Source organism: Acomys russatus, chromosome 8 (genome assembly GCF_903995435.1).
Source record: "Acomys russatus chromosome 8, mAcoRus1.1, whole genome shotgun sequence".
Classification (NCBI taxonomy): Eukaryota; Metazoa; Chordata; class Mammalia; order Rodentia; family Muridae; genus Acomys; species Acomys russatus.
The window spans coordinates 43,686,417-43,698,763 of record NC_067144.1 but is presented as its reverse complement, the minus strand read 5'-3'; the positions used below and the strand labels follow the sequence as shown (position 1 = coordinate 43,698,763).

At 40.4% G+C, this 12,347-nt stretch overlaps 1 protein-coding gene across 3 annotated transcripts in view; it reads left to right on the top strand.

Moving 5' to 3' along the window:
- The window catches only part of Nsun3 (NOP2/Sun RNA methyltransferase 3), a 115,080-nt gene that overhangs the window by 5,029 nt on the left and 97,704 nt on the right, over window positions 1-12,347 (top strand). For all 3 annotated transcript variants that reach the window (XM_051150106.1, XM_051150104.1, XM_051150105.1), the window contains exon 2: window positions 6,447-6,787. In XM_051150106.1, the coding sequence (XP_051006063.1) occupies window positions 6,447-6,787 (341 nt within the window). The remainder of the gene's footprint in view (window positions 1-6,446; window positions 6,788-12,347) is intronic.

Genomic DNA, 12,347 nt, shown 5'->3' with positions numbered 1-12,347 from the left:
GGATCAGGATGTAAAGTGATTAAAGAAAGAAAAAAAAGAAAGAAAAAAAGAAACCCCGAAATCAATGAAACAAAAAAGATTGCATTACCAAATAACACATGTTCAAATATGTAATTTTTCAGTGTTTTCATTTCTTAGACTTGACTTTTGTTAAAATAGTAATTACAGGGCTTAAGGTATAACTCAGTAGTAGAGTATGTAGTCAGCCTCCATGGGACCATAGGTTTCTTCATGGGCATCAAGAGTGAGAGTAAAAGGTAAGAAATCTATGAATAAAACTGATTTTTTTCTTTTACATTATCCATAGCTCAAGCACCTGAAGAGAACTGAGTTACAGCACCCATACAAGCCAGCTGGAGGAGTATAGGCAGGCAGACCACATGACTGCTGCTAGTGTGACCTCACTGATGCTCTCCAAGCTCAGTCATTGCTGTGTGAAAGTTTAGTTTACTGTCTTTTAAAGTCACTTTGCAAAAAAATACAAAAAAAAAAAAAAAAAAAAAGAAAAGAAAAAAAAGAAAGTCACTTTGCACAAAATTTAAACATAAAAACTGTCTATTGTACATAGATGCAGAATATGCCCAAAGCATAGTGTTTATTTAGGGAATGGATAAATAAATCTTAGCATAAGGTAGTGATGGCTTGGCATGTCATAGTAAGAATAAGAAGTGAGTTACAACGGCTTTCATAGGGTAGACAGTCGCAGTGGTCTCTAAGCCCTTTCCAGAAGAGTGCGCTCCTATCTGCCTAAGCCAGTGCTTATGCTCCTTTCCCGACGTGCCGTTCTCTGATTCTTCTATACCAGAAGCAAAAATGCAACAAAGCAAACACACATCTTATATACAGTCACAAAGAGAGCCGTACCTTCTCCATCCTGACTTCTATATAGTATTTCATTTTAAAATTCTTTTTAGATTGATTTTGTTTTAGGTGTATGTATGTTGCTTGCATCTGTGTCTGTATATACCATATGTACCTGAGAAGGTCAGAGGAGGGCATCCGATCCCTGGAAGTGGAGTTACAAGTGGTTATGAGCTATCATGTAGGTCCTGAGAAGAAAGCCTGGGTCCTCTATAAGAGTAGCAAATGCTCTTAATCTCTATTTATCCAGCCTTTATAAAGCGTTTTCCTAAGATGTCAAAATCCACATGTGCCCAACATGTGAGATGTCAGTATCAAGCATTAGAGTAAATGAAACTTGTTTGACAGCTGAGAGGTTTTCCAGGGTTTGATTTCAACTGAGCTAGGGATTGCAGTTGACAGCTCATTAAATTATTTTCGGTGATAGATCAGTAACTGTTTTGGAGATGTAACTCAGAAGAATTCAAGGTAGGAAACATAACAAGAGTATTCAGTTTTACAAAACATTTAATTTTAACTGATTTAAGTGGGAAATTTCTCAGATTTATAAAAGAGCAACAGAAGTATAAAATTGATGTTGAACCCTGAATCATTCTAGCAAAAAGTAATATTTATTCATGAATATGTGGAAACAAATGCTTATTTCATTAATATACCAGTTTGTTTTGTTTTGTTGGTTTTTCAAGACAGGGTTTCTCTGGGTAGCCTTGGCTGTCTTAAAACTCACTCTGTAGACCAGGCTAGCCTTGAACTCAGAGATCCACCTGCTTCTGCCTCCCAAGTGCTGGGATTAAAGGTGTTTACCTTTCTATCAAATCTTACTCTTATCTTTAAAATATGTCAGATTTTAGGCAAATTTGTAGTAAGGTTATTGATAATAAAATCGATAAATTAACATTTTTACACTTAGTGATTTAAGACCACTGGGACAGCAAACATTATAGTACATTCGAAGTGTGTATTTGAGTGGGCATGCCAGGGAAGTGTGAATAAAAATGGGTTCCAATCATAAAAATACATTGGAAAAGGTTAAAGAAAGGAAGAATATATTTCTACTTATTGAAGAAGTATTAGTGCGGGCCTGGAGAGATGGCACAGAGGTGCAGAAGACTGGCTTCTCTTCCAAAGGTACTGAGTTCAGTTCCCAGCATCCACATGGTGGCTCACAGCCATCTATAATGAGATGTCATTGCCTTCTTCTGGTGTGCAGGCATAACATTGTATATATATAATAAATAAATAAATCTTAAAAAAAGAAGACTGTATATGACCTTTAAGTAGACAGTGACGGCTGTCAAGTCACTTCACCCAGTTCTTCAGGATGTATTTATGTATATGTGTTTGTTTAGGTTTTTGAGACGATCTATCTTGCTGTGTAGCACAGTCTATCTGAGACATAGGAGTGAGGAACTGAAGTAGTGATACTCCGTACCCTCCTCACAGATTTTAAGACATATTTGAAATTACCATATAACTTATACATAGTAGGTTTCATTATGGCATTTCCATAATGCCCCTAATGTATTTTGATCATATTCTGTTGTTGCCCTTCCACTCCTGATAGTAGCGTTTTTTCCCAACCACTCCGCTTCTGCTTTCCTGTGTTGTACATATATATATATGTGTGTGCAAGTATCTGTGTGTGTATGTGGCCTAATGAGTATCATTAAGATTGTCTTCTGGAGCGTGGGTTACAATTTACAGAAGCTTGGGCAGCTTACCAGTGGCTGCACCATTGAAGAAAATGTTTCTTCTAACCATTAAGTATGTATAAGTCTTCCTGAGTCACCTTCCCTTCCAGGACAAGGTGCTGACTGTTCTAATCTTGTGCAGTTCTTGTGCATGTAGTAAGATTGCTGTGAGTCCAAGAATGCAGCAGCCAAGTCATGCCCAGAAGTTGGCAATCAACCCCCACTGCTTTCTTTCTCTTTGTTCTGCTTCTTCCAAAATCTCCCATGAGCTTCGGAGAGAGTATGATATAGATGTGCCATTCATCGCCAGACATTCAACAGTCATTTAATCTCAGTACTCTGGCCAGTTAGGACTTTTTACCTTCACTGTTGACTACTGGAAAAACAAACAAACAAACAACTTCTCTCACCAAACTGATAGCACCACTATTCTATGTGTATTAATAGTTACATCTCGGTCATTGACTTTGAAGGCTTCAGATATACATGGTTTTCTCCTGACCTCAGAGACCAGTAACTGAAGTAGCTTCAGACTGCATAGTTGTGAATCCTAGGAGGAGGCCTGGAGTCTGGAACCCTGCTATTCAGTCTCCTTGAATTTTCTAATCCTACCTGTCCATCCATCAAAGTTGTGTTTTATTAGTAGCAGCTCATTCACTGTGTGTGTGTGTGTCTTGCATCTGACCCCATATTTCATCAGGCTCTCTCATATTTAAGTCTATGAATAGTTTCATATCACTAGCCCAAAGTTCTAAGTGTCACCATGTGTCCATATTACCCACCATGAGCCAGTGCCACAGTGGGATCTCTGAATGCCAGCACTTCCTCACACCTGATCATGTGCAGTGCCCAAAGCATGTTAGATAACAGACAAAAAACAGGGATGTTCCTCAACTAGTAACCTTCTTAAACAATATTCTTCAAAGGAAATCGGATTAATAACATTACTAAGAGAATTCAAACTTAATAAATAAAAGCACACTTCTTGTGGTTGGAAAGACTGCCATGACAGTGTTAATTCTCCCTGAAGCTTAATACTTTTAATGTAATCCTATTGAGCTTTCTATCTACATGATTCTTTTACTTGTTTTCCTTTTTATTCTCTCATACATCAGACCACAGCCTCGCAGTCCCCCCCCTCCCACACACACACTTCCCTAATTTTAGAGGGTCTGTTCTCGAAGTCATTACATAGGCCAGTGTAGTCTCACCGTCTCAACTTTTGGGATTATAGTATGATCCCATGATATATAACCATGATCCCCTGGGTTACAAATTCTTTTTACCTGATGAATCGATTCCTAAATTCCCTTGAAAGAATAAAAATCCAAGAATATCTTCTGGAGTTCTGAAAAAAAAAAAAAACACTGTGTCTGAGGCCAAACAGTTGTGAGTTCTTAGGAGATGTGTAGCTGGGCCATGCCGGACTCTCAGCATTGAACAGATATTCATCTAGATTGGGGAATAGGAGTGATACCCACATTCATAAACTGTATAGTGACGTAGTCTCAGTTTGGAGTCTATGTTAAAGCCATAGTTCCTGAAGTGTGGTCCTAGAGAACAGGGGTTACCGTACCATCTGCAAAGTAGATGGAAAAGAGAATTTCTGGCTCTGGATCGGGTAGATAACTCGTTGGGTAAAAGTGCTTGCCACGCAAGCTGACCTCAGCTCAGAGCCACTGAATACTGCTGCACACATCTGCAGTCTCAGTAGTGCCAGTAGAGCCAGATAGGATGGAGCAAAGAGGATTGCTTGAGAACAGGAGGGCCCAGAGTACTAAGTGCAGCAGCAGAAACAAGAGAGTCCCTGCCTCCAGTAAGGTGGAACATGGGGGAGTACCGACTGCACATGTGCACTGAGGTATATATGTGCAGGATCCAGTGGCAAGGGAAATGAGTAGATGCAGGGTCCGTCGTAAGCAAGAGGCAGTGGAAGGCGAGAGCAGCCCACATCTCAGGTGTAATTGAGATTCACATGGCATGCATGAGTCACAGGTGTTACATTTCAATCCCGCCATTTCTCACATAAGCAACTGCAGGGTGAGTAGCAGCTGGAATTTATTTAATTGACCATGGTTAATGAGGCTCCCAAGTAACTCAGCCAGAAAGGTCAGCTAGTAAATAAATTAAATGTTTTCTGCTGCATCGTTTGTCGGTTGATGTGAGCTTGTGATTGTCAAGAAACCTAATTGTTGGATGGCATACAAATCTAGGCAGGTAAAGCTGCTGGGGAAGCCTGCACCGTAAGGCCATAAGTGATGCTTAAATCATCCTTGGATCTGTATTATCTGAGCCTCTTGTCATCTCATTAATTCCATTACTGGTGAGTTCCTCCCCAAAGTTAGCTTTGTAAACCCCTTATTGTTGTTGGAGAAGAGCTTAATGCTTACCCCCGCCCCCTTTTTTTCCCTTTTTTTTTTTTTTTTTTTTTTTTTTTTTTTGGTGATAGTACTTTTCCTCTACTATAAAGAGTCCCTGGCCTTAAATTTGGTAACTAAGGAAAATCCTTCTTTGTGCAAATACAGATAAAGACCGTTTTTCCTGCATTTTATTTTTTGAAGGATTTATTATTATTAAATTTGAGCCTGCACAAGTTTATGTACAGCATTCATGTGCAGGAGCCTTCAGGGACTAGAAAGGGGCAATGAATCCCAAGAATGGAGCTTCAGACAATTGTGAGTTGTAATGTGGGTGCTGAGAACTGTAAGCAGGTCGTCTCCAAAACCAGTAAGCATCTCTCTATCCCCCAACAAAAACACTTTCTGGCAGATGCAGAGCTATGTAAATTCTAGGCATGCTGCCTTTGAGGGCAAGAGTTCAGTGGTATGGAAACAAAGGTAAGCTAAGAACCATTTTTCTATGATCTACAGTTTAAGGAGCCACAAAACACTGTGTGTGTGTGTGTGTGTGTGTGTGTGTGTACACACATGCGCATGTATGTGATCTTTGTGTGGTCCATTCATGTGAGTACGTGGTTGCACCTGCCTGTACAGGTGTGTGTATCTGTGCACATACATGCATGCAGAGGTTAGAATGGAAGTTTCGGATGGCTTCCTCAATTATGTTCTGCCTTACAGCCTTGAGATAGGGTGGCTCATGAACTGGAAGCTTGTCATTAACTGGCAGGGAGCTCAGCTGTCTGCCCCCTCAGTGCTGGGGCTCCAGGCATGCATAGCCTTCCTGACTTTGTACCTGGCTGCTGGGTAACCACATGTCTGTAAAGCAAGTTCTCTCACGTGCTGCCTCCTTCCCAGCCTCTTTGCAATCCTTAAACATTAATCAAAATTAATTTTAAATGAGCTACAGTGAATAAAATAATACTTTAAATAAAAGCAAAGTGAACCACATCACAGCCTTATGAGGCGAAAAGAAAAGCCAAGAAGATGCCTCCTGTGTTAGTCAGATTTTTGTGTTGCTGTGACAGTAAGTTACAGAAATTATGTAAAGTGCCGGGTTTCTTTTGCTCGTAGACTCAGAAGTGTCAGCTCACGTAGATGAGAAGTACAAAGCGTGGATACAGAAAATGGAACGGGAGGGGCCGAGGAAGACCTTACCTCCCCAGGGCACAGCCTCAGTGATGGCTACCTCCCACCTAGGCCCCACAGTTGACCTGTCATCATTCCCAATTATGTGACAGTATATGAGCCCACCAGGGATCGATCCATTGATTAGGCAAGAGCCTCACCAACTGATCTTCTGACAGACACACGCAGAGGAGTGCATTGCTAAGCCTAGTTGTTTCTCAGCCCAGTCACTGTGGCCGTCCAGATTAACCAGCACAGCTCCTGTCTGGAGATTGAGGTGTAAACCTATGGTCACATTCCCCCTATTCATCTTTAAAATTGCACAAGTTCATGATCCTGATACTCATCTGTTGTTCTTTTTCTGTCATAGGGATGTTCTAATATCTCCCCCACTGTGGCAATATGCTGTCCTCTTCAACAGATTCAATTATCCCTTTGAACTGGAAAAGGACTTACAGTTGAGGGGCTATCACACCCTTCAAGGGTCTTTCCCGTATTATCCTAAATCCATGAAGTGTTACCTCAGCCAAACTCCAGACCGAGTGCCTGCAGAACGGCATCAGACTGGACACTTGAAGAAGTTCTACCTCCTCAACGCTGCTTCTCTTCTGCCAGTCCTGGCTCTGGAACTGAGTGACGGTGAGAACGTGCTGGACTTGTGTGCTGCTCCTGGAGGGAAATCAGTAGCTCTGCTGCAGTGTGCTCATCCAGGTACTGTCCGTTCCTCTGCGCCCCACGCATTGTTTCACACCTCAGTATTTCAAATATCTTGAAAACATATGAGGAAAAATGTGAGAATGAGTATGCTGAGGTCGGGAGCCTGAATAAGAGTTAGGAAACCGGAAGATATAAGCGAGGGATAACAGTCAGGATGTAATCTGGATCAATTGTAATAAATTAAAAGTTAATGTGAAAAAAATGAGTTAGGAAACCATGAGGAAGAAGGAAACTGTAGCCAAGGATACAAGTGTGAAGAGCATTGATTTCAAGCTATCGGGCTACAAAACTACATTTTGGGTACATAAATCTCCCTGAGAATATAAGTGAATGCTCATAAGCTAATTGTGGAGGGTTTTGAGATTTTCATTTGTTTTTGTGCTTAGTTTCACTGGGGATGGCACTTGGGGCTTCTCTCACGCTGAGTAAGTACTCTGCCATTGAGCTCCTTGTACACGAGAGGTTTGTCTGGATGTCACTGTAGTAGCTCTGTCTCTCTCTCACTCTCTCGTTCTCTCTCTCTCTCTCTCTCTCACACACACACACACACACACACACAAATCCATTTAAAACCATTATGTTGTGTTATTCCTTAAGCCTTTCCTAAAGCAGTTCTCTTCAGTAGATGTATACTGTGTAATGTGTACATAGTTTCAAATTTTTGAACATTCTCATTTGAAAAAGCAGTAAGAGATGAAATTATTTTGACATTTTTCAGAGTACTAAGGTAATGACGCACATGACTACAATAAAGGTGCTAGAGGAAATGTTTTACCCTCTCCCTTTCCTTAGAGCTCTTTGAAGTTATTTTATTCCTAGAACACAGGCCAAGTTCTCATAAGCACATATGGCAAGAAAAGATAGCGTTAAGCAGTGCAGTAAGTTCTTCTATAGTGGCGTTATTTATTGTTGCTAACATTGGTAGAAGGTCTAAGAGCTGGGGATATGACTCAGCCAGTACAGTGTTTGCCATGGAAACACAAGGACCTAATCAGCTTTGATTCACAGCACCCACATTTACAAGAAACTACTGTGCAAATTGGCTTCTGCCTGTAATCTTAGCACTGAGGAGATGAAGAGACAGGAAGCTCCCTGGGGCTATGGTGGAGAGCTGCGGGCGGAGACAGATACCCAAAGTCAACCTCTGCTCCCTCTACATACTTGTTCAACTGCACATGTATGCACACACACAAACGTATCCATACACCCATACATGCACACAAAAAGGAAGTCCATTTTGTTGTGACTTTCTTAATAATATAGGTGATCACTTTGTTAAGAATTTTAAAACCGTTTGTCCACAAAATTCGGGAATTCTTTGTCTTTAATAGCTGAGTAGCATTCCATAGTGTAAATGTACCACAGTTTCTTTATCCATTCTTCTACTGAGGGACACTTAGGCTGTTTCCAGGTTCTGGCTATTATGAATAAGGCTGCTATGAACATGGTTGAGCATATGTCCTTGTTGTGTGCTGGAGCATCTTCTGGGTATATTCTAAGGGGTGGAATAGCTGGGTTTTGAAGAAGCCTTATTCCAAGTTTTCTGAGATAGCACCTGATAGATTTCCAAAGTGGCTGTACTAGTTTGCATTCCCACCAGCAATGAAGGAGTGTTCCTCTTTCTCCACATCCTCGCCAGCATGTGGTGTCACTTGAGTTTTTGATCTTAGCCATTCTGATGGGTGTAAGATGGAATCTTAGAGTGGTTTTGATTTGCATTTCTCTGATGACTAAAGACGTTGAGCATTTCTTTAAGTGTTTCTCAGCTATTCAATATTTCTCTGTTAAGAGTTCTCTGTTTAATTCTGAGCCCCATTTCTCAGTTGGTTTGTTTGGTTTTGTGGTGTTTAATTTCTTGAGTTCTTTATATGTGGATTGAACTAGAAATGATCATAATGAGTGAGTTAACCCAGAAGCAGAAAGACTCAAATGGTGTATACTCACTTATATCTGGACACTAGCCCAAGGGGCATGTCCCATGAAAGTCTTCACTTATCATGAAAGTGGGATAGAGGGGAGGACATCCTATTGGGACTCTCGGTGAGAGAAGTATGGGAGAATGGGGAAATAGAAGGATCCAGAGGGTCCTAGAAACCTACAAGAAGAACATTATGATGGGCGGATTTGGGCCCAGGGATTCTGCTCAAACTATAGCACCAGCCAAGGACAATACGTGCAGTAAACTTCAAACCCTGAACCAGATGTAACCAATGGACAGGAGAGTTTCCACAGTTGAGTGGAGAGTGGTGAGTGGAGACTGACTTTCATATGAACTTGGGTGCACCATATTTGACCACATCCCCTTGATGGGGAGACCTGGTGGCACTCAGGGGAAGGATAGCAGGCTACCAAAAAGAGACTTGGTACCCTATGAGCATATACAGGGGAAGGTACCGCCCAGTTACACTCAAAGGGGAGGGGAATAAGGGGAAAATGGGAAGGAGGGAGGAATGGGAGGATACAAGGGATGGGATAACAATTGAGATGTAATCTGAATGAATTAATAAAAAAATGAAAAAAAAAAAAGAATTTTAAAACCCCAATTCCAGCGTATCTGTTAGTTATTAGCTAGTTAGTCTCTGCTATGTAGATGTTAGTTGTTCTAGATGAGGCAGAGTTCAGCTCCAGTTCTCTTTGGTTGTGTTTCATGATCTTACTTTATTTATTGTTCACACAGATTTTTAAAAAAAGCAGTAATACTGAGGCTATGCTATAATAGTAACATTGGTTGTTTAAGTTCCTTCTGAGTTACTGTTGCAAGCAAGCAGGTGCAGTAGGCATTATTTTAACGATCTATTAGGTGAACACTCTTTAATATATTTTTTCAGTTTTTTAAAAAAGATTTATCTATTTATTTTATGTTACAAGTGCTCTATCTACATGTGCAGAAAAGGGCATCAGATCATATTATAGATGTTTGTGAATCACCATATTGTTGCTGGGAATTGAATTCAGGACCCCTTGAAGAGCAGACAGTGCTCTTAACCTCTGAGCCATCTCTCCAGACCTTTTTTTTTTTTTTTTTTTTTTTTTTTTTCTGTTTTTCAGAAGTAAATTTGAAACCCATTTATTTACTTTCTTAGTTTTTTTTGTTTTTTGTTTTTTGTTTTTTTTTGTTTTTTTTTTTTTTTTTGATTTTTCGAGACAGGGTCTCTCTGTGTTAGCCTTGGCCGTCCTGGACTCACTTTGTAGACCAGGCTGGCCTCGAACTCACAGCGATCCGCCTGCCTCTGCCTCCCGAGTGCTGGGATTAAAGGCGTGCGCCACCACACCCGGCATTTTCTTAGTTGTTAACACATCAATCTCTCAACAAAGAAATCACTGGCTTTTTTTTTTCTTTTCTTTAGTTCTTTAAAACCTTGGATATGTGTGGGGGCACACAAACAGGTACAGAAGGAGGTCAGGAGGGAGCTTTGGGTAGCATGGGTCTGGAGATGGGTGCAGCTGTGAGCTACCAACCAAGGGCAAACTCTGGTCCACTATAAGAGCAGCAAGAACTGTTACTAGCTGAACCTTATCTCTAGCCTCTTGGTGTTTTAGATGCTACTTTTTTGATGTACTGTAGACTTCTAAATCCTAGCACATTTTTCTCAAGATTATGTATGAGTGAGAAGCTTGCTTTTATTTGTAAAGTTGGTGAGTGCCCATGTGGAAGATGCCTTTAGGAAGGGGATGATCTAAAATGTGATTTGTTCAGATCCTCCAAGCTTGCCTGTCTCTTAGAAAGGTATTCTTTTCCCCAGGGCATGCATTCTGATGCTTGTAGACTGCTAATTTATTTCTTCCTTTGAAAGCATTAGCTGTTTGAATGGAAAATTTTGGAAACATATTCAAAATGTGAAGCCAGTTGTACTTGGCAACACTTTAGTAAGGCTATGTTATTATGTTTATAAGCTGAGCTGTGCTTTTGTGGAATCATTATTATAAGGAGATTTGTCTTCCACCCCACTCTTTCTGTGTTCCTTGATGATCTTATGTTGATTCTTACAAGCTTACTAATTTTAGGTATAGAATGTTTAATATTTTAAAAGATGAAAGAGAAATATCTGAATCTAGTTCCATTTTGACAAGTGGCATTAATCTTAAATCACCTCATGTGTAAGCTTATAGATAGTTTACACATTTGTAGTGAGGAAGGTGATGGCTCAGGAACCCAAACGCAAACTGATAACATTGTAGGACTCTGAAAGGGGAAGAGTCTTACATCAAGGGCAGTGAACTACCACCAGTTCAAGTGAAGGGCCTTTCCATCTAAGTGGGACTAATGAAAATGGTTCCCTACAAGGCACTGATGTCTTCATGCTGGTGTTTAAAGCCCAAATTTAGTTAGCCACAGTATTCAAATGTGGAATGCAGAAGCCATGCTAGTCAGTGCTTATCGGAAAGCAGAAGTTAAAACAATGGCTATACTAAGTATGCAGTTTATACAGTGAATTTCTTGACATCCACACTGGATGTTGTCCTAGGCAACAAAGCTCAAGGCTTTGATGAAAGGGTTTAAGATGATTTAAAAAATCAGTCGACTTGTCTGTCGATCCAGCTGCTTTCACCTGTACCACAGTGATGTACTGGCCTCCTCTTCCTCCTCCTCCTCCTCCTTTTCTTTTTTAATTAAAACAGCTTTTGCAGTATGCTGTTTTTTCCTAAAAAAGAGCAATTATGACCCTAAATAGTAAAACATGAACTGTTAACTGTGTATGATACAGTTTAATGGAGTAGCATGGTCAAGCTTCTCCACAAGGGCTGTAGCCCATCTGGAGTGAAGTGCTCCTTACTGCCAGGGGTATGGTGTAGACATCTGGTTAACTTTCAGTAGTGGGAAATATTAGAATGAACCGTTTGTCCAGTGATGCTTGCTTGCCCTTTAAGCTACCCCTACATATCTGTAGACATTTCCCCCCACATTTCTATTGTTTTCAGTATTTTCTCTTTACTTAACCTCCGAGGGCTCGGTCATAATATACTTCAAGGTGAATTTGGTTGTGTTTGTGATGTGACCATTGATATCCCTGTGTGTGGATTCTTGTACCTTTCTCTAGATTTGGGGAGATTTATAGTGGTCTGTTCTACCCCATCAGCATTCTCACTTCCTTCTTGAACCCCTGCTGCTCATATATTTGCTGTTTTGATAGTAACATCAAATTCTCGCCATGTTTCTTCATTTCTCATCCCCTTTTTTATTTACTTTCTTTTTCTTCAACAGTGTATTTTCAAATAATCTGCTTCAAGGCAACTGGCATTTTGTTTGTCCCATTCTGCTGTTGCTGCCTTCTTCTATTGCATTTAAGTATTTGTTTGACATTTCGAAGAGTTGCTTTAATCTGCTGTTTCTGCTTAAGGTACTTCTCTGTGTTTTCTGGAAGCTTCCCAAGGTTCCCTAAAGGAACTACTTTCAGCTCTGCCCATTATGCAGGCACTGCTTGCTTTATGGTCCGTATCTTGTCTTACTTTATCTATTAGATGTGATCATGATTCTGTGAAGATTTCTGAAACTTGACATATGGCATAGTCTGTTTAACCACTGGGTATTTCTCCCAGTCTTTGTATTATAGCT